At 46.0% G+C, this 26900-nt stretch overlaps 1 protein-coding gene across 12 annotated transcripts in view; it reads right to left on the bottom strand.

Moving 5' to 3' along the window:
• MYCBP2 (MYC binding protein 2) overlaps nucleotides 1–26900 on the bottom strand; it is a 2065574-nt gene that overhangs the window by 1385116 nt on the left and 653558 nt on the right. For all 12 annotated transcript variants that reach the window (XM_086934832.1, XM_086934837.1, XM_086934835.1 and 9 more), the window contains one exon: nucleotides 12443–12635. In XM_086934832.1, the coding sequence (XP_086790958.1) occupies nucleotides 12443–12635 (193 nt within the window). The remainder of the gene's footprint in view (nucleotides 1–12442; nucleotides 12636–26900) is intronic.

The following is a 26900-nucleotide window of genomic DNA, read 5'->3' as shown; positions in this document are numbered from 1 at the left end:
TGAAACCTAACCTAAAATCCACGTCTTGTCTGAGAGGCTGCCACACAGCAGACATATTGCTGGACCCCTGGGTGGAGAACTCCTGCTCTCCTGGGCCTGCAACACTGCAAATCCTGGGACGAGGTGCCAAGCCTCCTCCCCCAGGGGAGCTTCTCCAGGCCACTTGCTGTACTCACCAACTGGCCCCCACCAGTTCTGACCCCCACTCTGGCGGGAAGGCTGGCGGGAAACCCTACGTGGTGCAACTTCACCAGTCGAGTACTCACCTGATAACCGATGACTCACTTTCCTGCCATAGGATAACATTGACTGGTTTGACTCGAAAAATCTTCTAAGTGGGAAGTTTTGAAACTTTAAAATATTAATCTAAAATCAACTGAATAAAACATTTCGAATTACTCGCCTATGATCAGGAGAGAAGCCAGTACTGTACCTTGTAGCCCAGTACTGAATCGCAAAAGTAATCACAACCGTGTTTGCTAGTAATCTAAATTTTTTCCATGGGATACCAATGACTGTTTTTCTGTGAAATTTCTTTTAAGGGTCTACTTTTGAAAATTACAAATATTCCTTAAAAATCGTACCAACTAGCCGGCGGCTAGTGGAACAACACCCGGGGCCGGGACTGGAAGTCGCCTGTCGAGCCCAGGTGTTGAAGAAAGCCTGCCGCGTCCATCAGCGGGGCTTGCAGTGTGCAGGCGGAGCATCGTGGAGGGCACGGCTGGGGCCCCCCTCCAGCCCCCTGCCTGTTACTTCGGCTGACAGCAGCAAAAGGACCCGTTTTTGCGGTGGTGGGAGAAACCCCTGTAGTGGGGCTAATTGATAGTGCAAGGGTGCTTAATTTCAGGGACAGAGACGCTATCCTGCACGCCTCCAGGTCCCTGAAGTACGAAAACTCCACTCTTACATTCTTTCAGGATTTCACTCAGGCGGTCCAGAAGCAGCGTCAGAGCTTCCTTGGTGTTAAGAGGAGACTCAGAGACAGAGGTTTGAAATACGCAATGATGTTTCCGGCCCGGCTGCGGATTGAGGTTGATGGAAAGGTCTGGTTCTTTGACAATCCCGACATCGCTTCAGAATGGTTGGATAGACTTCCCCCTCAGGGGGGTCCCCAGGGTCAGAGTGGTGGAGATGGCTTGCAAGGGCAGGAAGGATGTACCTTGCATTGATTTGAGACGTTGCTGATTGTCAGGAGGTTATTATACACAGTAGTTTCCATCCGCTTTGATCCTTAAGAAAGTGTGTTACAAAAGGCACAAGTCATGATATCCTGATGGGTGGGGGGCAGGGATACGGGGTTCTGACATCCTTCCCAGGTCTACTTTTAGATAGTTGGTTAGAGTATGGGGCGACAGGCACACTGCAAGTTGGGGATTGGCCGACGCTGCAGGGGTGCAGGGAGGGGGGTTGGGTCTGTTGTTGCATGGATGTTTTCTTTCTTTTTCTTTCTTTGTCTTAGGAGGCAGAGTCATGATTTTTTGGCGCGTCTCCCCTTCCTTTTTTCTTTTTGCATCAGGTAGAAATGCTGCAGCTCGACGTTCTAAGTGTGGGTCACGTGTCACATGTGAGTCAGGGATGAAGATGCTAAGCTGGAATGTTAATGGTCTGGGTGACAGGATTAACAGAGGGATGGTGAATCAGCTTATTACAAGACACTCCCCAGATGTGGTGTTATTGCAAGAGACGCATCTTGTGGGCAACCGCTGCATGGCCCTCCATAAAGGGGGATATAAATTGGTGGGGCATGCCAAGTTTACCACTGGGTCCAGAAGAGGTCGGTATTTTGGTGAAAAATTCCTTTCCTATGGCAATACAGGCCACATGGTCGGATCAAAGGGGCAGGTATGTCGGTATCTGGGGGCAATTGTGAGGGGAAGACGGTTACTTTGTTGTCAATATATGTGCCACCTGGACTTCAGTCTGACACTTTGCGAGACCGGAGTGCTGTTTTTCTTACTCTGCCCCTGGGCCATTTGGTATTGGAGGGAGATTTCAGACCATCGCAGAGGTGGCTCCCAAACTTCCTTGAGACGTTGGTACTGGTAGACAGTTGGCGAGTGCATAACCCGACGCAGACACGCTTCACCCACATATCTGCTGCACATAATAGCTTGTCCAGGTTGGATTACATATTGATACCGGCGGTTATGGCAGCCACAGTTCAGGAGGCACGTTATCTTGGCAGAGGTATTTCTGACCATTCTCCACTGTGGTTGCAGTTCGCATTTGGACAGCCGGCGGTGGGCAGAGTTGCTCCTATTAGTGCATGGAATCTTAAATACCTGGCCACTAGGAAAGAGGTGATTCAGATTTCGGAACGCTACTTCCAGGAGAATGTGGGAACGGTCACTTCAGCACAGTCCCTGTGGGAAGCATACAAGGTAGTAGCGAGAGGTCTTGTCTTTGCTGGTGGGGGGGAGGAGGCGGGCAAGTCAGGCGGAGGTGACTAAGATGGAGGCGGAAGTGATAAGATTGGAGGAGACGGTGGCTTGATCAACCGCTCCGGAGGATCTCCACCTGTTGAAGTTGAAACAAGAGGAATACAACTGCCTAACCAGAGACAGAGCGATGGCCCAGAATAATGCCATACAGAGCCGGATATAGGAACATGGAGACAAGGCGGGGAAATGGATTGCGTGGCTTGGACATGAGGAATGGGCATCGAGGCTGGTGCCTGAGCTAGAGGGAACGAAATCGGATACAGTTACTGACCCACAGGCGGTGGCGGATACATTTTCCAAATATTATAAGGGGGTATACACCGCGGGTGGAGGGTTTACGGAGGCGGAGAACGGTGAAATGATTAAAGAAATCTTCATTCCGGGGTTATCTGAGGAGGATAAGTCCTACTTGGACTTCCCTTTCTACGAAGATGAAGTTGCACAGGCAATTAGAGGGATAAAATCTGGTAAGGCGACCGGCCCCAATTGGATACAAATAGAATTGTACAAATTGAATGCTCATAAGTTCGCCCCGTATATCTGTGCCATGTTCCTGGAGAGTGAAGAGAAGGGTCAGCTCCCATATGACCAGCGGGTTGCAAATATAGTTGTTATTCATAAAGCGGGCAAGCCCAGGACACAATGCTCTTCGTATAGACCCATTTCACTTCTTGAGGCAGAACCCAAAATGTTGGCGAAATTACTCGCTACCCGGTTGGTCAAGGTAGTCACAACCTTGGTACACCCTATCAGTCTGGCTTCATGCCACGCCGGAACACAGCTCTAAGCCTGCGGAGGCTGCATGGAATTCTGGGTGGTTCCTCTAAGATACACGAGCCGGCGGTCCTGGTGTCCTTGGACGCCACTATGGCGTTCGATAGTATTGAATGGAATTATTTGTTTGCAGAGCTGGCGAAGCTGGTTTTTGAAGCGGAGTTTATTGGGTGGGTACGACTGTTATACGCTAATCCCCTGGCAAGAGTGGTTGTTAATACCTGTAAATCAAACAATTTTTTACTGGAGAGGGGCACGAGGCAGGGATGCCCGCTGTCCCCGCTGCTCTTCGCTCTTGCTCTGGAGCCGGTGGCGGCATGGGTCAGGTGGGATTGGTCGATATGTGGCTTGCAGTGGACACCGGAGCGGGAGGATAAGATTTCCCTATATGCTGATGATATCCTGCTTTATCTTGCCAATCCTAGAGCGTCTTTGATCAATTTTCTGGATGTGCTTGCCATATTTGGTAGGTACTCCGGATTTGCTATAAATTGGTCAAAATCGTTGCTATTTGTCCTAGCGGGCGAGCCGCCAGTAATTCCGCAGTCGTGCCCCATACAGATTGAACCAGTAGGATTTAAATACCTAGGTATCTACATTACGCTTGACTCGAAGTTAAGATATACCAACAACTTGGGTCCTCCCTTGAGCCGGTTTAAGAAGGATGTGGAGCCCTGGAGAGCTCTTCCATTATCATTGCTTGGGAGGGCGGTCTTGTTTAAGATTGGCCCTACCTCGATTCTTATACGTGCTTCAGAACTCAATAGACCCAGTACCGATCTTCTATTTCAAAGAAATAGAGGCACTTCAGAGGCAGCTTCTTTGGGACAGTAGACCCCGAATATCATTCGTCAAATTAACTCTCCCGTGGTATGATGGGGGAATTGGGCTCCCAGATTTAAGGAAATACTATTCAGCTTCCTAATTAGTGGCTCTGAATCACGTCGTTTATGGTCTCCCAGGAGACCCAGATTATGCCATGGATCGCGGGCAGGCACCCGGTGGAGATATCAGCAGAGCTTTGTATGCCAAGCCAGGGAGGTTCGCACTAACTGGCCCAACTGCGCACGCTGTGTATGTGTGGCACGCTGCTAATAGGTGTTTGGGCTGGGAGGGAAGATTGACATTGGCCACCCCCCTGTAGAATTCGGAGAGACTCAGGAGCTTGTGGAAGTCTAAGGGATTTGATAAGTGGGACCTTATAGGGATCACCCAGATTAAGGATGTTTGGGGAGGAGACAGGGCACATACATTTGACTTTCTTAAGCAACAGTATAGTTTGCATGACAATAAGCATTATCGATATCGTCACGTGAGACACGCTCTCCTCGCCCATGTACCTAGGGACGCCACGCTTCCGGAGGCTTCCCCTCTCGAAGATCGAATACTGGATGGACACCTTCCCGAGAAGACTATACCCTTAATATATAGGAAGCTTGTTAATAATATGGAGGACCAGCTGGGAAGGGTTAGAGCACAGTGGAGTGCAGATGGGTTGGAACCAGATGACGAAGACTGGGTGGAGGCAGTTTCCTCTCCGAACGTAGTGGCGATTCAGATGAGGCTGCGACCAGTGCAGCTTAAGATTTTGCATAGACCATGCAAACGATGTCCAGACCTGGCTTAAACATTGTGAATTTCCCGACATCGTAGTCAGCATGGGCATACCATCCAATGCCTTCTGCTAAGGTCCAATACATTTCCGTGTTCATAGTTGAGACAACGCATTGCGCGTTCTAGTTTGCAAAGGTTACTGCCGGTTTGTTTACCTTGGGCGACTACCTCCATTGGCTAATCCCCACGCATGCACGCCCAGACCCGGAAGAGCGCACGCTGCTTACTCAGCCCCGCTACATATATTGGCTTGTCATACCCGGTCCCGATCGGCGAGACCCGGTTCTGAGGGCTGGTCAGGTGTACATTCGGGTGCCTGGCGTCGTGGGCGTGAGTGCTTTCCCGGCCCCATTCTACTACAAGAGCTAAGTACCTTTGAGGCTTCTATAGTAAGCTCGTCCCTCTGTTTGTTTGTTTTTCCCTCCTGCAGGATGTGCCAAATACGCCATCACCCCCCTCCCATGGTCTATGGGGTGAAAATTCATGTCCTTCAAAATGAGAACCATTATATCTTACTTCGCTGTGGTGGGGTTAGTGGTGACTAGCCCTTGGCCCATTGATCGCTTAGTTGTTCAAAGTGAGCTCGTTACATATCAGGTTCACTATCGTAGCGCCATTCCCCATTATGTCACGTATCTCCTTCGCAGCGCATGGAATTACACACGCGCACTGATGGGCATTGAATCCATGTGCTCATCGATACGGACTTCACGTGAGACTGGCATGACACTGATAATGCTATCAAGTATTAAATTAATATACAGCCACAGGCAGAGCCACGCACCTCTGTTATTAGCCATGTGTTGTGCACTTGTTAGCCCACATGAGCACAAGTCACCTGTTTTAAAATCTATTGATCTGCAGACCAAGAACTAATTGTTGGTTTGTCTCTCTGTGTTTGTCTGTACCCTTTTGCCTTCACAGATGCATTTTAATTTTTGTTGTCTCTGACCCTGAGACAAGAAGGGTGTGTGCCTCCCGTTTTCTTGTTCGGTGAAGCCCCCTTTACATTGCACTTCGACAGACATTTTTACTTTCACGTCCCTTGGTAGGGTGGGCCTTAGCGTGCCCATACTGCCGGGGTTTAATCACTCTAGGTCCTGAAGAATGCCAGGTTAACTACACCAACATTGGCAGAAACATGTTGACCATTCACTATCACGTAATGTTATTGGAAACAGACCATCCAAATTAGTTGGCTTTGTTTACCAACACATTTTTTATTATGTCCTTGATGATCAGTCATTAAATCAATTTTTGATACATACAAGGCATTTTTAATTCACCACTTCACTCTGTTCATGAAACTCATCACCTAGCCCTCACACCTTCACATTACCCGCTCCGCAGTAAATCTGGCGTTGAAGCACACTGGGGTGACATTCGGTCACACCCAGTGGGGCCCGATGATGAAGCATGTCACCGACCAGGTCGGTGAGTGAGGGCTTTCTAAACCTAATTGGTGTTGTTGGTCTCTTGTGCTCTTTTACTTCTGTGCTTCCAAACCAAGGAACACTCTTTTGTTGTTTTCTTTCCAGTATATATAGAGCCACTTTCTCACACCAACTGACTGTTTATGTCATTTGGCCACAGGTCCAAGCATGACCATGGGTACTCACAAACATTTTCCTGGGGGGCCGCAAAATTTGGTCTATGGTGTCACCGAGGGCCACACTGATGGCGGCGGGGCTGTAAGTGGGTGTAGGGGAAGCAAAGCATGTATATCTAGTGGCCGTCTTTACAAATGAAGGTGTTCCTAAAGGTTAGGGGCTGGTTACATCTTTTCCCTAACTGAAATAACCTTTAAATAAGTGTTTGCTGTATATTTAACTTTTTTTTCATGTTAGTGCTGAGTCGAGTTAACGGCAGCCTAGTGCTGCTGTAGCCCAGGGAGCCGCATGTAAAGGTTAGGAGCAGCCCCCGGGTCGTACTTTGAGTATCACTGCAATAGACAATCCCCCTAGACAGAGGTGAACCTGTGAAAAACAAGGACAAAACTATCACCCTTGTTGAATCGTCTGTAGTCCCCTGCACTAAGAATAAATCCCTGAGAGTTCAGATGTGTGTAAAAGATGAGATATAGCATGGTCTAATTCCATATTCTGAGGGAATTTATACAGGCACGGCCTAATCGAGTATTGTTCAAAAACATATTTATCCATTCTTGGTTTCCAGGGAAGAATGATGATAAATTGAGGCATTAGTGTCAATTACACCACAGGGGAAAAAGTAGATATTTTACTGACTCTATTTAATGAGGCGCCAGATCATGGATACAATAGGGCAAGCATGTTAAGTGTAAGGGTAGACATTTAATCAGTGTTGCTTATGAACCATCAACAAGTATTGCTCCTGGATGGATGTTCTAGGGTAAAAAAAATCAATTGAAAGACCGAGGAGCGAAAAGAGATCTCAAACATTGAAGATAGACTTTCTAGAAAAGTACTCACAGTTTTCAAGAGTTTGTTGCTATACACGAGAATAGGACTTATCCCTCAGCACCACAAAAGGAGTAAAAGAAACAGAGCGTAAATATCTGAATCCTGTCAGTTGCCTGCAATTTTGGGGTGAGGCAGATCAGTTGGATTTTTACCACCCTGACAGTTTGAACAAACCTGGCTTGCTTTGCTTCTGGAAGAAAAGATTTTAATCCTTTTAGGACCACTCTGAGTTCTGGAATATTTCTGTCAAGGACCTACTTTTGTGTCGACCAATAACCTCTTGCCTCTAATTCTTGAAGATGGGAAATACAACTTTCTAGAGCTGCATTTATGGTCATCAGATTGAGCTGCTTGTTGGAAATGCAGACTTGTTTCCAGGTTGGATCTTGCTCTTCACCATACTATGGTGACCTTTGATGAGGTTTGTCACTTGAATGTAAATGTCAAAGGATCAGGATTCTTCCTGCCATTGGATGTCGAACTCATCCCGTAGAGGACGCATCTCCAACCTGCAATACAGTCTCAATGTAATACATGAGGTCATTATACCCAGTGTACATCTAAAGAGATTATTTGTTTTTCTTTGTTGCTCTTGTTGAGCAAGGGGTTGTAATTAAAGAATCTTCTCTGGAGATAGAACGTTCTTCCTTGTTTTTGTTTTCAAGATGGCTTCCAGAAATTGAATGCAACTGGTTGACTGCAGATGAGACTTGGATGCACTGATAAAGGCTCACAATGATCAATAGTTATTAACAGGTCATTGTTGATATCTCTGATTTGGACTAAGAGTTTGCTTGGATCAACCAACCACCCAGATGGTGGAAAGCCTGGTGGCCTTGGTTTGGACATAAGCTGCAACTGGAGCCATGCATTTCATAAATATCCTTGGTGCCAACTGGAGTACAAACTGCAGTACTGTGGACTTTTAATAATACCTGGCTTCCTCAAATGTTAGATATTTGTAATAGATAGGTACGAGCAAATAGGAATCCTGCACGTCTAAAGAGGTCATGAACTCTCCCAGCTTGAAGCAACTGCAGTAGATCTTAGAGATCCATTCAGAATGACTGCTTCTTTAGCTGTTTTCTGAGCTCACAGTGGTACTATCGCAAATTCTGCAAAATACCGTATTTTCCGGCGTATAAGCCGACCCGGCGTATAAGACGACCCCCTACTTTTCTTGATGAAATGTAGGTTTCGTCCTATACTCGCCGTATAAGACTACCCCCACTTCCAACACTTCCAAACATTATGTTCCGGTACTGTTTTGCCGGCTGGAACCTTCTGCAGTCCCCTTTCAATGTCCATGAACTGAGTAGATGACGTGCGCTAGTGACGCTCCTCTACTTCCGATGAACGTGAGGATTATGGCGCCAGATCAGCGCATATACCGCTGTGTCTCTAGGCTCAAGACGCAGGAAGAAAATACCGAAATGCCCCGTGAGACCCTCTCCCAACACTACGGGACTGTAAGTAACTGTGCACTATTTTCAAATCATGTGCAATTTTTGATTAATGTACCGTTAAACGTGTACGGTACTTGTTCTTCATGTATCATTACCGGTCCTATTGTGAAGCGGGCAGACACCTTCGGATAAAGTCCTGCTACGGCACAGGGAGTGTGAACGCGCGAGTAAGAGCCCAGGTCATATTGGAGGGTTCGTGGGTGCAAATTCAAAGTCGGTGGAGCGTTGCTTCCACTCATGAAAATTTGGTGTCCGGCGTATAAGACGACCCCCGACTTTTGAAAACATTTTAAGGGGTTAAAAAGTCGTCTTATACGCCGGAAAATACGGTATTTACCCCAGATTGCATAAACTCTATCTAGAAGTGGTGGCCAATGGGGCATACACCACAAACCTAGCCCTCGCCACCATAGTAATCATCCACAAACCAGGGCGGCCGACGGAACATTGCTCCTCGTATAGAACTATTTCAGTGGATCAACGATGAAATCAAAATGTTGCCAAAGTGCTTGATCGAAGGCTTCTGCAGGTGCTCCCAGACCTGATCCACCCCAACCAATGTGGCTTTATGCCAGTCTACAGAGCGTGACACGGCATAAGACATTTTCCAACCAAAGTGGTGATCTTGATATGGGGGGCCATGTTGCTTATGACCGGGTGGGAAAGGAAATTAACACACCCCGCCCCACTTTGAGAAAGGAAAATGGCTTATTTAAGTCTCAAGGCTAGAGGGCTTTGCTAAATGGGACAAAATAGGACTCACCTATGTGGGGGATGTATGGGAGGGCTCCCCATGAATTAATTTCAAACATTGCAGTCTGAATTTGCCCTTTCCATCACACAATTCCACAAATAATTAGAACTGAGACATGCACTTTCCAACCACTGGGTGGAGATTGTGAATCCCCGGAATGTAACCCTCTTGAGGGCAAATTCCTACAAGGAGTACTGGGAAGAGGCGGTATCTGCTAGATTTTCAAAATACTAATGCAAACTGTTTTTGGTATTTCAGTGCAGACAAGTTTGTACCCATTTGGTGACCTCTCTGACATCAAAGCAGTTGAATACTAGAATATATATATATATATATATATATATTATATATATATATAAAATCAAAAAAGTTCAGCGAACGCCGACATGACCCCTCCACTAGAAGACAGCGGTTCGTGCTGGATGGCGAATCCTTATATCAAGCTCAATCCACACTGCAAGTTCCTTGGTTTTCAAGGGTAGTATGAAAGAACGAACGCCAGCTTGCATCAAAGTAATTTTATTTGGCAAAAGTCATCAGCAACAAACTGACAACTCGACGCGTTTTGGGAAAAGCCTTCCCTTGGTCACGAGTTTGCCAAATAAAATTACTTTGATGCAAGCTTGAGAATATTATATATATATATATATATATATATATATATATATATATATATATATATATATATATATATATATATATAACGCTCACAAACTCCTATCGGCGTCGATAAGAAAGACAGTACTCCGGCAGTTGACAGGACACAGGTTTATTCAGCAAACAAAACAAACGTTTCGGCGATAGCCTTCCTCGGTGTTTATTACCGGTACCATGCAGTTGTGAGTTTAAATGCAAGTTCACTAGCAATGGTAGACAACAACAAGGGACTATCCCTTCCTTGCACCACAATGGGCGCCATCTTGCAATGGGTTCAATATCTCTGAGAATCGGAGTATTCTCAAGACAGAAGGGTCTCAAAGCAATAGAGCCGTGGATCGGCTTGTGTCCCTTTCAAAGTGAATACCCACTAGCAAACACAATAAATAAAGCATATAGAACTGCATACAAGTGTTCAACATATTTCATAACATGATTATAGAAATTAATTTCTCTTTTTTCTCTTTTTCAATTATTAGATGTACGCATAATTACAAATTACGAAATATCCACCTCAAAACGAAGGCTACCATACCACCGAAACCTTGGAAAGAGAAAACACAAATACTGGGAGACAAAAAGAAATATATAGAGAACACAATAATGTTCATAGTTGAATTTCAGCAAAAGAACTGGAGAAAAGAATATATTATTACTCGCCAACATAATTGATATATCCGTTCATCAGTTAAGCTACATAGATACTAAATGTGGAAAGATCAGATCATTCAACGATATGTGACACAAGTCAATTGATCATATCTTAATACAGTACATTGGTATAGGGATGTTAATTACATGATTGACTTAGTTTCAGGTAAGTGAGGGGGGGGGGGGTTTAGTAATAGTAGTGAGTGAAGGCTGAGCCGAAGACTTATTTGCATAATTGGGTGCACTGGAGATGACATGAGTGATAGTTAGTTCCCCAAGTGTACTGCCATTTCCTCCCCGCTATTCATACCTTTTGGGTACTTGGTGGACAGATCGATAATGTACCTTGACTCAAGGCGTCGTAGCCTCCTAAGTCTATCTCCACCGCGTGGATTTTGCGGGACATGATCTATACCAAAAAACTGCAGTTTATTACGGTCTTTATTATGGTATTCTGCGAAGTGTCGTGCCACTGGGTACGAGGGGTCGACCTTATCAATTGCCCTCAGGTGCTCCAACACTCTCAATTTTAATTGATTTATGGTGCTGCCGATGTAGCGTAAGCTGCACGGGCATGTGAGGCAGTACACGGCATAGGTGGTACTGCACGTGATAAATTTCTGGATTTTATTAGTCCTGCCTGCATCAGGGATGTCGTAATGGAGTACCCTACGGCTGTTGGCACACGCCTTGCATTTGCCACAAGGGAAGAAACCACTCACAGCTTTTAAGGTGTTAATTGGAGCAGAGGGCGCTTCCAAGTGGCTGTGCACCAACATATCTCCAAGGACCTTGCCTTACTAAAGGTCACTAATGGATGTGGAGGGAGATCTTCTCTCAACACTTCGTCAGTTAACAGGATGTGCCAGTTTTTGCGCATTAGAGCTCTAAGTTTATCTGCCCCCGTGGAATAGGGCGTGATCATCCTAAAGGTATCTTTTTTAGGGATGTTAGTTTCCTTAGGTTTGGCTCTAAGCTTGACTTTTTTGAGAGTGCTCTGCAGAAGCGGCTCATCATATCCTCTTGAGCAGAAGCGTGCGAGGCAATCAGAGGGAGCCGCCTCGAATTCCCGGTCCTGGGTACTATTCCTCTTCAAACTTAAAAGTTCCCCATATGGGATACTTTTGATGAGTTTAGGTGGATGTCCACTTTTAGCATAGAGGATAGAATTACCCGCTGTTTCCTTTTTATTTTATTTGGCAAAAGTCATCAGCAACAAACTGACAACTCGACGCGTTTCGGGAAAAGCCTTCCCTTGGTCACGAGTTTGCCAAATAAAATTACTTTGATGCAAGCTGGCGTTCATGCTTTCATACTACCCTTGAAAACCAAGGAACTTGCAGTGTGGATTGAGCTTGAGATTATTATAATTATATAAATATATATATATATATATATATATATATATATATATATATATATATATATATATATATATATAGAGAGAGAGAGAGCGAGAGAGAGACAGATAGATACACACACAAATATACATATCTTCTAACAGATTTACAGATAATTGTAATGAACTGAGAAGTAGAAGTTGATCAAAATAAGGTAATAGTCTGAACAACAAATAAAGTTGACATCTTGGTGTTTTTTGTTTTGCCACATTATGTTGCTAAAATATGTTAAGATAAAAAATACCTGAAATTGGGTATATTTCACACGTATAAACACGCAGCAACCTTAGACAACAAGTCCCCACAAAACGCAGTCTTTCCAAGTCCAAAAGAGTAGCGGTGTATTGGAATCCTTTCAGCCCTCGCAGTTCCTCCACTCCTAGTACTAAGGTGGTCCAGCTCCAATGAAGAATGCTCAACAAGGACTCAAAGCAATCCTGGTTCCAGGTTAAGTGAAAAACAGAGTCCGAAAAGGTAAAGAAAGAGGTTAGTATGAAATGAAATTAAATAGCACAAGTAAGTAATAGACAACATGCATGCTGAAAAATGTTTTTATTCTAAAAGTGTCCCAAGCACCAATTAAGTCACATCAACTTCTCTGCCTCTAATAAGGCGGCAAGCTTAAATTCCTGCCATTTTGAATCTTGTGATGCTAAATACCTTGAACCATCAAATCTGCCTAGTCTGTTTTTAATATGAGAGAGTTCAGTATTCGGTAATGTAGGAGTGGGAAGGAGTTTATTGGGAGTGAGACATTGGATATAGGGGTCAAGAAAGGTGAGAGAACGCCACCAGCCTTGCAGGCTGTAGATGGGACAATCCTGCACAAGACAATTTCTAATAAAATACAGTTAAATCATAACATTTGAGTCCACAGTAAAATTAACTATTTGGTATACATCTTCAGTCTACCTCTATATTACAAAAATGTAAAATGCGCATTCTCCAGTAAGAGCATCGAGTCAATTTAAACACAAAACAACACTGTCGGGTTTGACAGATAAAGTAGCCTCCTAGCTCACTTTACAAAATCCATTGGGTCAAACAAAATTAACTGACCATTCACAGCACTAAAGTGATTGAAGCATGGGCATGCAATGTCACACTGGAATTTTGGCTAAGGCACTTAATAAGACAAAAGGTTGTCAATCAAATATATCAAAAAGACAGCCTGAAGTCAAAGAACAGCATGAATGAGTAAACGTATGGTCAAAAAAGAAAATACCTGTAACAATCTGACAGTAGTGCTGTAGATTTACATGCTCTGCATAATCCTGACATCTAGTTTTGGGTCTGGCTGTTTGAAACTAGTTTTTCCACGAAGACGTTCGAATCACAAGCCTTATTGTGACTTCACCCTCTGTCACAGGGGTGTAAATCAGGACGGAATAGGCGAAAGGGAAGCTTGGGGTGTGACACTCTTGTGATAAATAGATGGATTCAGGAGTGGGTAGTTGGGTCCATGGGTCACCAGGAGGGCTAGCAGTATCTATGGTCGGATTCCCGCTGCGATTAACAGCCCTCTTAGCACAGACACAGGCTTCAATGAAATTTGTCAGACCTTGTATACTCTCTCACCCCTTCCCTTCTCACATAGAACGAGCCAGGAACATACCAAGGACTGGATGGCTCATGAGGTGAAGAGAAGCCTTTAAAACCCTAGTTTCATCCATTCTGCTCCCCCAAAAATTTAGTTAATTTTTCTTTAAGTGTTTCAGGGCTCAAAGAAAATGAAAAAAAATGTATATGATCGGAATGAGGACAAGAGGGCAATTAACAATAGTCACTGGCAGCGCAACTTTTTATAAGAGGTAGATCGAGTGTAAAACAAAAGTGTGCATCCCTCTCTGTATCAGCGGAGAGTAGGTAATGCAGTCCATCTATATATCTCATATGGATATATATATATAAGAAGGAGAATGTTTCTCCGAAACGCATCGGCAAGCAGGAGGTAAGTAAATATTGGACTAATATGCCTGCTTGAGATGGTTGAATAAACTGACAGTAACCGGCCTGGCTCAGGAGTGCGCACTCATTTTCGGGGACGAAAACTTGGTGATTCATAACTGCAGTCTCAGCCGTAGAGTGCACGCACCTCCCCACAACGAGAGGGACTCGGCAACAGGAACAGCTCCGGCATACCTTGAGCGGAGTCAGGTAATCCAAATATTGCAAGCGGACATCCCAGCCCATAGCCCACTGGAGGTCTGCTTTCCCAGATGTAAACATTAGGAGCCACAAACCCACTGGAGGGTAAAGAACAGAACCACAAACACCACAATGCCCCGCGTGACACACCAGTTTGCAATCAAACACAGCAAGTCACGTGGGAGCGCTGCTGAATAACTGCAGGATCGTGGCAGTTTGTGGAGCCTCAAACTCACTTGCACGCCTTGGAAGAAGGAGAATGTTTCTCCGAAACACGTCGGCAAGCAGGAGGGAAGTAAATATTGGACTAATATGCCCGCTTGAGATGGTTGAATAAACAGACAGTAACCGACCCGGCTCAGGAGTGCGCACTCATTTTCGGGGACGAAAACTTGGTGATATATATATATATATATATATATATATTACCTACTGGCGGTCGCCAGTAGGTAGTTATAGTTAGGACCTAGTTTCCATAGGAAATCCACAACATTCTATTTGGAATAACTTTGGCGCCGGTGGACGAATCTTCGAAAATTTCTCCAAGAAAATGGCCTGCTCCGCTCCTTGCCTGAAAGTGGGGGTGATTCATCAAGTGGGGGCCGAGAAAAAAGGAGGGTCCCAAAACGTGTTTTCCCCATGCAATCTTCCGTAGGCCCTTTAGCCAGGGCTACAGCCCGAACGGCTGAACGGAATTACACCAAACTCAGGGGGCTGCCTTGCAGAGACGTGTAAAGAGGCCACGCCCTTTTTTACACCTCTCTGCAAGGCAACCCCCTGGAGCATACTGGAGGTTCCTAGTGAGCTAGTTGGACCCCAGGGACCCCCAGTATGCAAGGGGTATTAGTTCCCCCTCTGCAAACGCGCGAGGGGTCTGCGTTGCAGAAAGGTGTAATGAGGTAACGCCCCTTTTTACACCTCTCTGCAACGCAGCCCCCTGGCACATACTGGAGGTTCTTGGTGGACTAGTTGGCCCCCAGGAACCTCCAGTATGAAAGGGGTATTAGTTCTTCCTCTGCAAACGCGCCAGGGGCTGCGATGCAGAGGTGTAAAAAGGCGATCAACAAAGGGAGAGACAGGGTTCAAGGGCACTCTTAGTCCCCAGTCAATAGATACAAAAACAAAGGAAGAGTGTCCGTCAGTGAAGCGTGGGTGTGATCAGGATAGCACGTATTAATAGGAGGCCAGCTGTAGTTGGTCAGAAGGCTGGACTAACTTTCAAGAAAAAATCCATTATTTCTTCAAGAAACCCTCACTCACCCTAGTGGTGACATGCTTCATCATCGGGTCCACTCGGGAGATCGAGTACCTCCCGAGTGTGCTACGACGCCAGGAGACTGCGGAGCAGGTTGTTGTGAGAGTGAATGTGAAAAAGAGGGTGTAGTTAAAAATGTCAGAGGTTGTCCCAAAAAAATCTTTTATTCGCTGGTCAACTTGCCAGGAACCTCCAGTATGCGCCAGGGGCTGCGATGCAGAGGTGTAAAAAGGGGCATGGTCTCATTACACCTCTCTGCAACGCAGCCCCCAGGCGCATACTGGAGGTTCCTGCTGGGCTAGTTGGTCCCCAAGGACCCCCAGTATGTAGGGGGAATTAGTTCACTCTCTGCAAACGTGCCAGGGGGCTGCATTGCAGAGGTGTAAAAAGGGGTGTGGCCTCATTACACCTCTCTGCAACGCAGCTCCCTGGCGCATACTGGAGGTTCCTGGTAATTGGCCCCCAGGGACCCCCAGTATGCAAGGCGACTTAATCCCCCAATTATAGAACACGCTACTGGCGCGTTTGCACAGTGGTGAAGGTAGGGGATGCGGCTTGAGGTGATATATGTGCAAACATGCCCTGTGGCGCGTTTTAAGTTGGGGAATTAATTCCTCTTCAATCCAGAGGTCCCCTAGGGGCCAACTAGTCCAACAGGTACCTAAAGTAAGCGCCACAGAGCTGCGTTGCAGAGTGTTGTAAAGAGGGGGCGTGCCCTCTGAACATCTCTCTGCAACGCAGTTCCCTGGCGCATACTGGAAGTACCTGGTGGGCTAGTTTGCTCACAGGGGACCTCAGGATTGAAGAGGAATTAATTCCCCAAAGTAAAACGTGCCACAGGGCGTGTTTGCACACGTCACCTCAGGCCCGCCCCCTTCCTTCACTATTGAGCACAATATTCCTCTACAATCAGCTGAACTACAAATTCCGATTTACTCACCTGTTATCGGGAGAGACCTCAGTGCTGCATCTTTCAGCCCACTACTGCCCCTGAAAAGTAATTCTATTCGTTGTTACAGTAACTTGAATTTCCCTCCATAGGCTAACATTGACTGGTTTCACTTGGAATTTTTTTTAAGTGTGGAATTTTGGAACTTTAAAAAATTCCTCAAAAATCAGCCGAACCACGAATTGCGATTTACTCACCTGTTATCAGGAGACACCTCAGTGCTGCATCTTTCAGCTCACTACTATTCCTGAAAATTAAATTTAACTGTACTCGCCAGTAACTTGAATTTCCTTCCATAGGATATCATTGCCTGCTATATAAAATATATATAAATTGAAAAAATATTAAATCTATTTTTTTCTCCCAATTTCAATATTTTTAAAAACATTTTTCCCAATTTATATTAAAATTTTGTGATGTAATTTAAAAAATAAAATATCGAAAAATAAATACTTTAAAACAATGTAGTAAATTAGTATAAAAAATATAATTAATATATTTACAAATTATCATTTACAAAACCTTTGAAATTCACTGAAAAAAACCATAGGTTTCAGCCACGTTCTAGTTAGGAATTAGCATTTAAAAAACCTTTGAAATTCACAGAAAAAAACATAGGTTTCACACATGGTCTAGTTAGCTGGACATTTCACTCATACAAAACCATCGAAATTCCCCCGTTATTGTTAGTTCAGCGAACTATAACTCGCGCACCCGCAATGCACTGCTGACGACGTCACATATTACATCACTCATGACATGGTCAGTGACATCACTGATGACATCATTGATGATGGTTTTTTCAAAATATATATATATATATATCACAACGCAAAGTTCCAAGAATGATTGCACTCCACTCGGGGGAATTTTAGAAGGTTTTATTTCAACAACTGTGATCGCCTACGCGTTTCGAACGTAGCGTTCTTGATCACGGATTAACAGATAAACATATCGGACGCAGACACGCTCATTATTAAGCATATAACACCATACATAGCGCAAAACAATGCACTATTGAAATGTAAACTTGAATGTTGGTTAAATTAAATTAATGTAACTACCTAGTCCACAATGCAGTGCATGTCACATGTGTATTTAATGCAAAAGGGAAAAGGGAATCACTGTCTGATAATTTGCTGTGATCAAGAACGCTACGTTCGAAACGCGTAGGCGATGACAGTAGTTGAAATAAAACCTTCTAAAATTACCCCGAGTGGAGTGCCATCATTCTTGGAACTTTGCGTTGTGATGTTGATTACAGGATACGGCCTTGATCCAGACGATGGCACCAGCTCCTGAGTGCTCCCCCTGCGACGAGGCAAGTAGCGAGGTGATAATATTAATATTAATATATATATATATATATATATAATGCTACTTACCAGTATGCATCTGTTCTTGGCATGTAGGGCTGCTGACATTCATATCTTAGCCTAGATCGCCGCCTAGTGTTGGCTCCGGATGTTTGCACCTTGTTGTCTTGGAAGAGTCTTCGAAGTATCACGATATAGGTGACTCCTCCCCTGGACTACAGTGCGCATGAGCATCTTCTCCATCCTCAGATTGTTTTTCGCCATTGTGGCAAAGATGGAGCATAGGAAAGTAAGAGATGACCATGTAAATGTATGTAAAGAAGATAACCATGCAGCTGTGACAGGCACCGGGGAGGAGGGTGGACGATATGAATGTCAGCAGCCCTACATGCAAAGAACAGATGCATACTGGTAAGTAGCATTTTCCGTTCAAGGCATGTGGGCTGCTGTATTCATATCTTAGCATAGATTGTATAGCAGTTTCTTCTCTAGCGTTGGTCGCCTGTACCAGCTGCAGTGGATTTGAAAAAGAGTTTTAAGGACAGCCTGGTCCAAAGCAGCTTGTTGCTTAGCTTGCACGTCAACACAGTAATGTTTAGTGAAAGTGTGTATGGTAGACCATGTAGCTGCCCTACATATGTCTTCTAGGGGAATATTTCTTAGGAAAGCCATGGATGCTCCCATTTTGCGCGTTGAGTGGGCTTTTGGGGGATCTGTTAAAGTGCGCTTTGCCTTTTGATAGTATATTTGAATGCATTTAACTATCCATCTGGCTATTCCTGTCTTAGAAATGAGATTATCCTTATGTTGTGGTGAAAAGGCAACAAATAGTTGCTTTGTCTTTCTGAATGATTTAGTTCTGTCAACATAATATAGCAGGGCTCTTTTAACGTCTAGTGTGTGTAGAGCTCTTTCAGCCACTGACTGTGGGTTCTGAAAGAAAACTGGCAATTCTATGGACTGATTGATGTGGAAAGTGGAGATAACTTTTGGCATAAATATAGGGTTTGTACGAAGCACAACCTTATTGTGGTGTATTTGTATGAAGGGTTCCTGAATAGTTAGAGCTTGTAGCGCACTCACTCGCCTGAGGGAGGTAATGGCAATTAAAAATTCCACCATCCATGTTAAGAATTGTAGTTCATATGAATGAAGTGGTTCGAAGGGTGGTCCCATGAGTCTGGTAAGTATTATGTTTAAGTTCCAGACTGGTGAAGGTGGATGCTTTGGAGGTATAATTATTTTAAGTCCTTCCATAAAAGCTTTGATAGGTGGTATTCTGAACAGGGACATATGTTGTCTGTTTTGAAGATATGCTGCTATAGCAGCAAGGTGGAGCCTTATGGATGAGTATGCTAGATTACATCTTTGAAGATGTAGCAGGTAACAGATTATGTTTTGGATAGAGGCATCTAATGGATTGATTTGGTTATTATTACAATAAATTACAAATCTTTTCCACTTAGCCACGCAGCATGCTCTGGTAGTGGGACGCCTTGCTTCCTTGATAATTTTCATGCAGTCTGAAGGCAAGTTAAGATATCCGAAATCCAAGACCTCAGATCGCTAGGTTCATCTGATTGGGATCTGGGTGCCTGATTTCTTCACGGTTCTGTGTTAGCAGTTGTGGTTAGTTTAATGTCCATAAGTTTGGGGGGGGGGTTATGTAGGAGAGTGGGGTCTGCAATCCTATGGTCACCCCCGATTTTTTGCTTTTTGCTTCACTGATTCACGACTTTCCCTGGCTGTGGGCCTGCTAATCAGACCCTCAGCCTAGCTGTTCTCTCTCTAAATTGACACACATGTACCTTAGGTGCATTTACCAATAGGTACTGGGCCACCTTATCAGTCCCTGTACAGCATACCTTAGGTATCCAGGGCATAGGTGTACCCAGGGCTTACCAGGGGCTGCAGCATGTATTATGCCACCCCTGGCTGGCCACCCAAATCTGACAACTGGCTGCACGACAGCTGGGGCAAGGTGGTGTAATCACCCTTTGCTTTAGATATAGGATCTCATTATCTAACCCTAAAATGGACACATAGATTCCTATCAGTCACTCCTATGGCAGGCCTTAACAATCCTGAAGGCAGAGTGCTTGGAATTATGTGAGATGGTGCTCTGGCATGAGCTGAGCCCGTTTGCAGCTTGCGGAACCAAGTCCTAATAGCTGTTCCATGATAACGTATACCATATACTCTTAAGTGCATTATAATCCTCGCGGTTATTTGCTAACTTTGGTATTGCATTATCAAAACATGTCGAGTAAGGTGTCATACGAATTGAAATACTAACCCCTCGCCAATTCTGGCGACGGGGTTAGCATTCCACCCTTCTAGAGGGACACGACATGTATGTAACTGTGAACCCCGGTTAAAGTTAACTCGAGTCTCAGCATCACAAAATGGATGCTGCCACCACAGACACAAGTCTGACCTCCTGTTGCTGGGAGTCCTTCCCGCGAGGAGGGCTCGGACAAAGGGTTTCCTGTCAGGGGCGGTGCTAGCACCATCCCAGACAGGATTTTGTGTATCCCAGGTAGGAGGGGCTGAGAGGAAGGTGACCGCAAGTGGCACCCCGGTGCTCACTGTGCATATGCCGGCTCAAACCAGTTCCAGGGGCACCCCAGCCCCTGAGCTGGGGAGAGACCGCACAAAGGAGAGGGGTGTAACCACCCCCCTCCTGGTCCCACCCTTGGGCAGGACCTAGTCGCGTGCCAGCCCCTTTTCTTAGGATAAAGGTAGGAGCGGGCCCCCTTCCTAAATTAGATAATCTTGAATCTTGAACTACTTTCCACGAAAGGAACTCTTGACATTCTCTGAAGACTCTCCCTTGTGGCTAAGGAGTAGCCACCCTGCACCAGCAGGCACCACCTAAGCGGTTGCGGTTTGCTGCACGTCCATCCTCCGGATCAAGACTGACCAGCTCGACGAGACCCGGATTCCCTGCCATCTCTGACCTCTACCTGCATCATCAGCCCAGCTGAGATTCGTGGGTGTGACGAGACCTAAGGGACCGGCAATCTTCAAAACCTGCACGACGCTTAACCAGCACGACCGCCGAGGGATCCTCGAGTGAGTGCACTGGGATTGAGAAGCCCCAACCCTGAGCAGCTCCAGCACCGAAGTCCAGCCCCCCCCAGCATCCACGAGATCTGCGTGGGGCCCTTCTGCTTCTTTGCTGCTTGCCACGTTGTCCGGTCACTTGCCCGTTGGCTAGTGGCCCTCCTGACGACGTACCACGACATTTCCACCGCTGGTCTAGGTCCTCTAGACTGGCCCTTGCTCCGTGTCCAACAAGAAGTGCCGTGGACCCTCCTGGTCCACCCCAGACGCCATTTTTTACTCCACCGCGTGGGCTTGCCTTTGCCAAGGCTTGTTGCTCCAATCCCGGATCCAGCATCGCCGACAGCCGACAACCTCATGGGACAGCTCGCACCTCCAGCCTGGTAGCCGACAACGCCTCCTAGCCCGTGTGACTGCAGAATCCAGCGTCACCCACTCACCTGATCGCGGTGACTTCACCCGGTGCCATCCTGGTGCCCACACAATCACTGGCTAGTGATTGAGAACTGAATCCCCTCTGCTTTCAGGTCGTCTCCATCACCGATCCAGCCTTGGATCACACCGAACATCTTCACTGGTCGCCTGCCAGCAACATCTTATTTCAGGCTCCATTGACTACAGCAAGGATTCCCGACGTCATTTGAACCCTATGCAGCCGCAGCCCCTGGGCTAGGTAACCCGAGCATTTCGGTGCTCCAACGTAGGTTCACTATCCAAGTGTCCAGATCCTTTTTCGTTTTTCATCTACCTAGTCGGATTCGTCCGGAAACAGTAACTTTAGAATTGCTAGCATCCATAGACTTTGTCCTGCATCCTGCGTAAGAGTTCACACTCTGCACCCGAGTTCCCTAGGCCTCCTGCTCCTAACCGTAGGGTCCAGTAAGGTAGTCCTAGCGGCCCTGAAGCCTCTGGATCGTGTTACTTATCTGCTAGTATTTCGCATTCCACTTTTAGAGTATATGGTTTTTCCTGCCCCTCGGGCATTTGTGTTAATTGTGCAACTTGCAGTATTTTCGTAAGAGTTTTGAATTGTGCTTAGCTCCCTGATTCATAAAGAGTTCAGGGTAGACTTGTTATTAATAAATATCCTTTATTTTTATAACAAATTGTGTGGTATCCTTTCACTTGGTGTTAAAGGGGTACATGTGATGGTAAAACAGCTGGCTTAACACGCCCTCTAGAGTTTAGCCTAAAAACTGCTCTTGTCCACACTACTAGGATAGCTGGTCTATAAGGTTGACTTACAACCAATCATCAATAAGGGTTGCTTGCAATGATACACAGTGATCACTAGAATAGTGAGCACTATATATCAGGCCAACTTCTCACACCCAGCAACTGGTCTGAGCCGGTGTATGCACAGGGCACCTTGTGTGCCCCAGGCATGTCTCATTCCTTTCAGGCCTGTCCCACCTAATACACAAAATCCTGTCTGGGGTGGTGCTAGCACCTCCCAAGGCAGGAAACCCTTTCTCCAAGCCGCCCTAGCTGGAAGGACTCCCAGCAGCAGGAGGTCAGACTTGTGTCTGTGGTGGCAGCATCCATTTTGTGATGCTGAGGCTCGAGTTAACTTTAACCGGGGTTCACAGTTACATACATGTCGTGTCCCTCTAGAAGGGTGGAATGCTACCCCCGTCGCCAGAATTGGCGAGGGGGTAGTATTCCAATTCGTATGACACCTTACTCGACATGTTTTGATAATGCTATACCAAAGTTAGCAATAACCGCGAGGATTATAATGAACTTAAGAGTATATGGTATAGCGTTATCATGGAAACAGCTAAAGGACTTGGCTCCGAAAGCTGCAGACAGGCTCAGCTCATGCTAGAGCACCATCTCACATAATTCCAAGCACTCTGCCTCCAGGATTGTTAAGGCCTGCCATAGGAGTGACTTATACGAGTATATGTGTCCATTTTAGGTTTAGATATAGGTACACTATATCTAAAGCAAAGGGTGATTACACCACCTTGCCCCAGCTGATTGATCAGCCAGTTGTGTCAGATTTGGATGGCCAGCCAGGGGTGGCATACTACATGCTGCAGCCCCTGGTAGGCCTTGGGTTCCCTTATGCCCTGGGTACCTATGGTACACTGTACAAGGACTTACAAGAGTGACCCAATACCAGTTGGTAAATGCACCTAAAGTACATGGATGTCAATTTAGAGAGAGAACAGCTAGGCTGTGGGTCTGATTAGCAGGCCCACAGCCAGGGAAAGTCTTAAACCAGTGAAGCAAAAAGCAAAGATCTGGGGTGACCATAGGATTGCAGACCCTACTCTCCTACAGTAATCCCTCCAGTTCATCATAGTGTGCTCTGTCATAGCGTGCTAGGAGAGCTTGTGTATTGGCAATTCTACAGGTATTTGCTGCCTGAGAGGCGACTCTTTTCCCTGAGGCTTCTAAGATTTTTGACTCCTTGTCAGGAGGGGGGGCATCACTTGTTTGCGAATTTGCCCTTTTCCTAGCATTATAAACAACTAGAGAGTCTAGTGGTAACTGAGACTTGATATAAGAGGAGTCTGTAGGGGCTGGTTCATATTTCTTTTCAATACTTGGATTGAGGACACGTGCTCTGGCTGGGTCTTTAAAGATGTCTGGTGCGTGCTTTAGTACTCCCTTTAGCATAGGGAGTATACGTTCACTTTTCTCCGATGTTGGGAAGGTGTTAAATAGGAAATCCTCCTCTACAGGGTCAGTGTGCATGCTTACGCCATGATACTGAGCTGCTCTGTCAACTAACTGGTTAAAGGCGACAGTGTTGTCAGTAAGAGATGGCTTTGTGGGGTATGTTGAGGGATCGGGTATGGGTTGTGTATCATATGGGTCATAAGGGTCATTCTGATCGTCCCATGTGTGATCCTGGTTTCCTTTATCATCAGGGTCAATAACATCCTGTTGAGGGTCTTCACCCATGTCTTTTCCCTCATCATAGTGTGGAGGTGTAGGAGAATATGGAACATAAGGCATGTTAGGAGTGAAAGGAGGAGGTGTGAAAGTTCTAGAAGCGGATGTCCCAAAGTCCTTTTTCTTAGGAGGAACATGAGAAGGAGCCTCAGTGTCCAGTCTTCTCTTGTTCTTATTGTAAACTGCTACATGTCCAGTATCAGGTTATATATACAGTGTATTTTGGTCTGGGCTCACTGGATCAGGCTGAAAGAGCTCTTCTTCCACTGTCCGTGGCTTTGGCGCCGATGTTTCTGGATCAGTCACTTGCTTGTTTTTATTTTTATGTTGAGCTTTTTTCGGCTCGACGGTCCTTTTAGGGTCGACAGCCTTTTTCGGCTCGATGTGTTTTTTCGGCTCGACTGCCTTTTTCGGTTCGACAGCCTTTTTCGGTTCGACAGCCTTTTTCGGTTCGACAGCCTTCTTTGGCTCGGTGGCAGTTTTTCTCGGGTCGATGACTTTTCTCGGGTCGATGACTTTTCTCGGGTCGATGACTTTTCTCGGGTCGATGACTTTTCTCGGGTCGATGACTTGAGAAGTTGGCCTGATATATGATGCTCACTAGTTCTAGTGATCACCTTGTATCAGTCCAAACAACCCTTATGGTGATAGGTTGTAAGTCAACCTTATAGACCAGCTATCCTAATGGTAGCATGGACAAAGCAGTCTTAGGCTAAACTCTTTTGGCATGTGAAGCCAGCTATTTTACCACATATAACCCCTAGAATACCAAATGAAAAGACACCACACAGGTTGTTATGAAAATAAACAAGATATTTATTAATAACAAAACACCTCTGAACTCTTTATGAGATCAGAGGGCTAAGCGCATAACAAGAATCTTAAGAAAAATACGTTAAGTTGCACAAATTACAATGGTGCCCTAGGGGCACGACAAACCATGTACTAAGTAAATGGTATAAGGAAATCGATAGAAGGAATGGAGCTGTCCAGAGGCTGTAGGATCGCTGGAACAACACTAACCTAACCTTAGGTAAGGGCCAAGAGGCCCACGGGACGCGTGTGCAGAGTGTGAACTCACACGCAAGATGCGTAACAAAGTCAATGGACAGTACAAATTACTAAAAGGAAAGTAATAGACAGTTCCGACTAGCTAGGACTAAAACGACTGGATACCTGGACACTAGGAGAGTCAATCTACCCTTGAGCACCGAAATGCTCTCGTTACCTCACCCACGGGCTGCGGGTGCATAGGTGTGAAAGTGCGTTGGGTTTCTGCGTTGAAGTCAATGGAGCCTTGAAGAAAAGATGCCCCAGGCGACCAAGAGGAAGCTGTCTGGAGTGATCCAAGGGTGGATCAAGGAAGATGGAGGCCTGAAAGCAGAGGGGACAATGTTCACAGTCACTAGCCAGTGACTGGAGTGGAACCAGGAAGGAACCAGATGCTGCTGTTGCGATCAAGTGAAGAGAGGACGCTTGACTCTGCAGCCACGTGGACCAGGAGGTGTCTTCGATGACCAGGATGGAGGCACGAGCTGTCCCACGCAGGCTCTCGCTATCGGCAGTGTTGGTTCCGGATTCGGTGTCAACAGGCCTTGGCAAAGGCAACCCACGCGGTGAGTGGAAAAGGAGTCTGGTGCGGTCCAGGAGGGTCCGGGGTGCTTCTCCTTTGCAGGGAAGCAAGGGCCAGTCTGGAGCAACCAGACCAGCGATGTAGTTTTCGTGGATTGTCGTCTAGGAGTCACTAGCCAGCCGGCAAGTGACCAGACAAGCAGAAATCAAGCAAAAGGGCCCCACGCAGATCTCGTGGGTGCTGGAGGGCTGATCTTCTGTGCAGGAGCTGCTCAGGGCTGGGGCTTCTCAATCCCCAAAGCACTTTCTCGAGGATGCCTCTGAAGTCGTGCTGGAAGCGAAGTGCAGTTTCTTCAAGATGGCCGATCCCACGTGTCTCGTCGCACCCACGGATTTCAGCTGTGCTGCAGATGTAGGTAGAGGTCGGAGAGGTCTGGAAGTCCGGTTCTCGTCGGGCTCTGAAGTCTGGTTCCAGGCAGGAAGGACGACAAAGTGAACCGCTGGAACGCTTGATGGTGCCTGCTGCTGCAGGGTGGTCACTCCTTGGCCACAAGGGAGATTTCTTTAGTCTTCTGTGGAGCAGAACATCAAAGTCCAGAGTTTCTTCTTGTAGAGTTTCAAATCAGGATTAAGATAATTTGGAATGGGACCAGCTCCTACCTTTATTTTCCTAAAGGGGGCTGTACTATGACTAGGTCCCTCCTATGGGTGGCACCAGGAAGGGGGGTGGTTACACCCCCCTATCCTTTGTCCGGTTTCGCGTCAGAGCTGGGGCTAGAGTGCCCCAGCAACTGGTTTGAACCGGGGTATGCACAGGGACACCTTGTGTGCCCCAGGGATGTCTCATTCCTTTCAGTCTCTCCTACCTAATACACAAAATATTGTCTGGGGTGGTGCTAGCACCTCCCAAGGCAGGATACCCTTTGTCCAGGCCTCCCTCGCTGGAAGGACTCGCAGCAGTAGGAGTTCAGACTTGTGTCTGTGGTGGCAGCATCCATTTTGTGATGCTGAGGCTCGAGTTAACTTTAACCGGGGTTCACAGTTACATGCATGTCGTGTCCCTCTAAAAGGGTGGAATGCTACCCCCGTCGCCAGAATTGGCGAGGGGGTAGTATTCCAATTCGTAAGACACCTTACTCGACATGTTTTGATAATGCTATGCCAAAGTTAGCAATAACCGCAAGGATTATAATGCACTTAAGAGTATATGGTATAGCGTTATAATGATAACAGCTAAAGGACTTGGTTCCGAAAGCTGAAGACAGGCTCAGCTCATGCTAGAGCACCATCTCACATAATTCCAAGCACTCTGACTCCAGGATTGTTAAGGCCTGCTATAGGAGTGACTTATAGGAGGATGTGTGTCTATTTTAGGGTTAGATATAGGTATACTATATCTAAAGCAAAGGGTGATTACACCACCTTGCTCCAGCTGGGTTACCAGCCAGTTGTGTCAGTTTTGGATAGCCAGCCCGGGGTGGCATAATAC

This window comes from Lissotriton vulgaris, chromosome 8 (assembly GCF_964263255.1).
Source record: "Lissotriton vulgaris chromosome 8, aLisVul1.2, whole genome shotgun sequence".
NCBI classification, from domain to species: domain Eukaryota; kingdom Metazoa; phylum Chordata; class Amphibia; order Caudata; family Salamandridae; genus Lissotriton; species Lissotriton vulgaris.
This window is presented reverse-complemented; position numbering and strand designations above follow the sequence as displayed.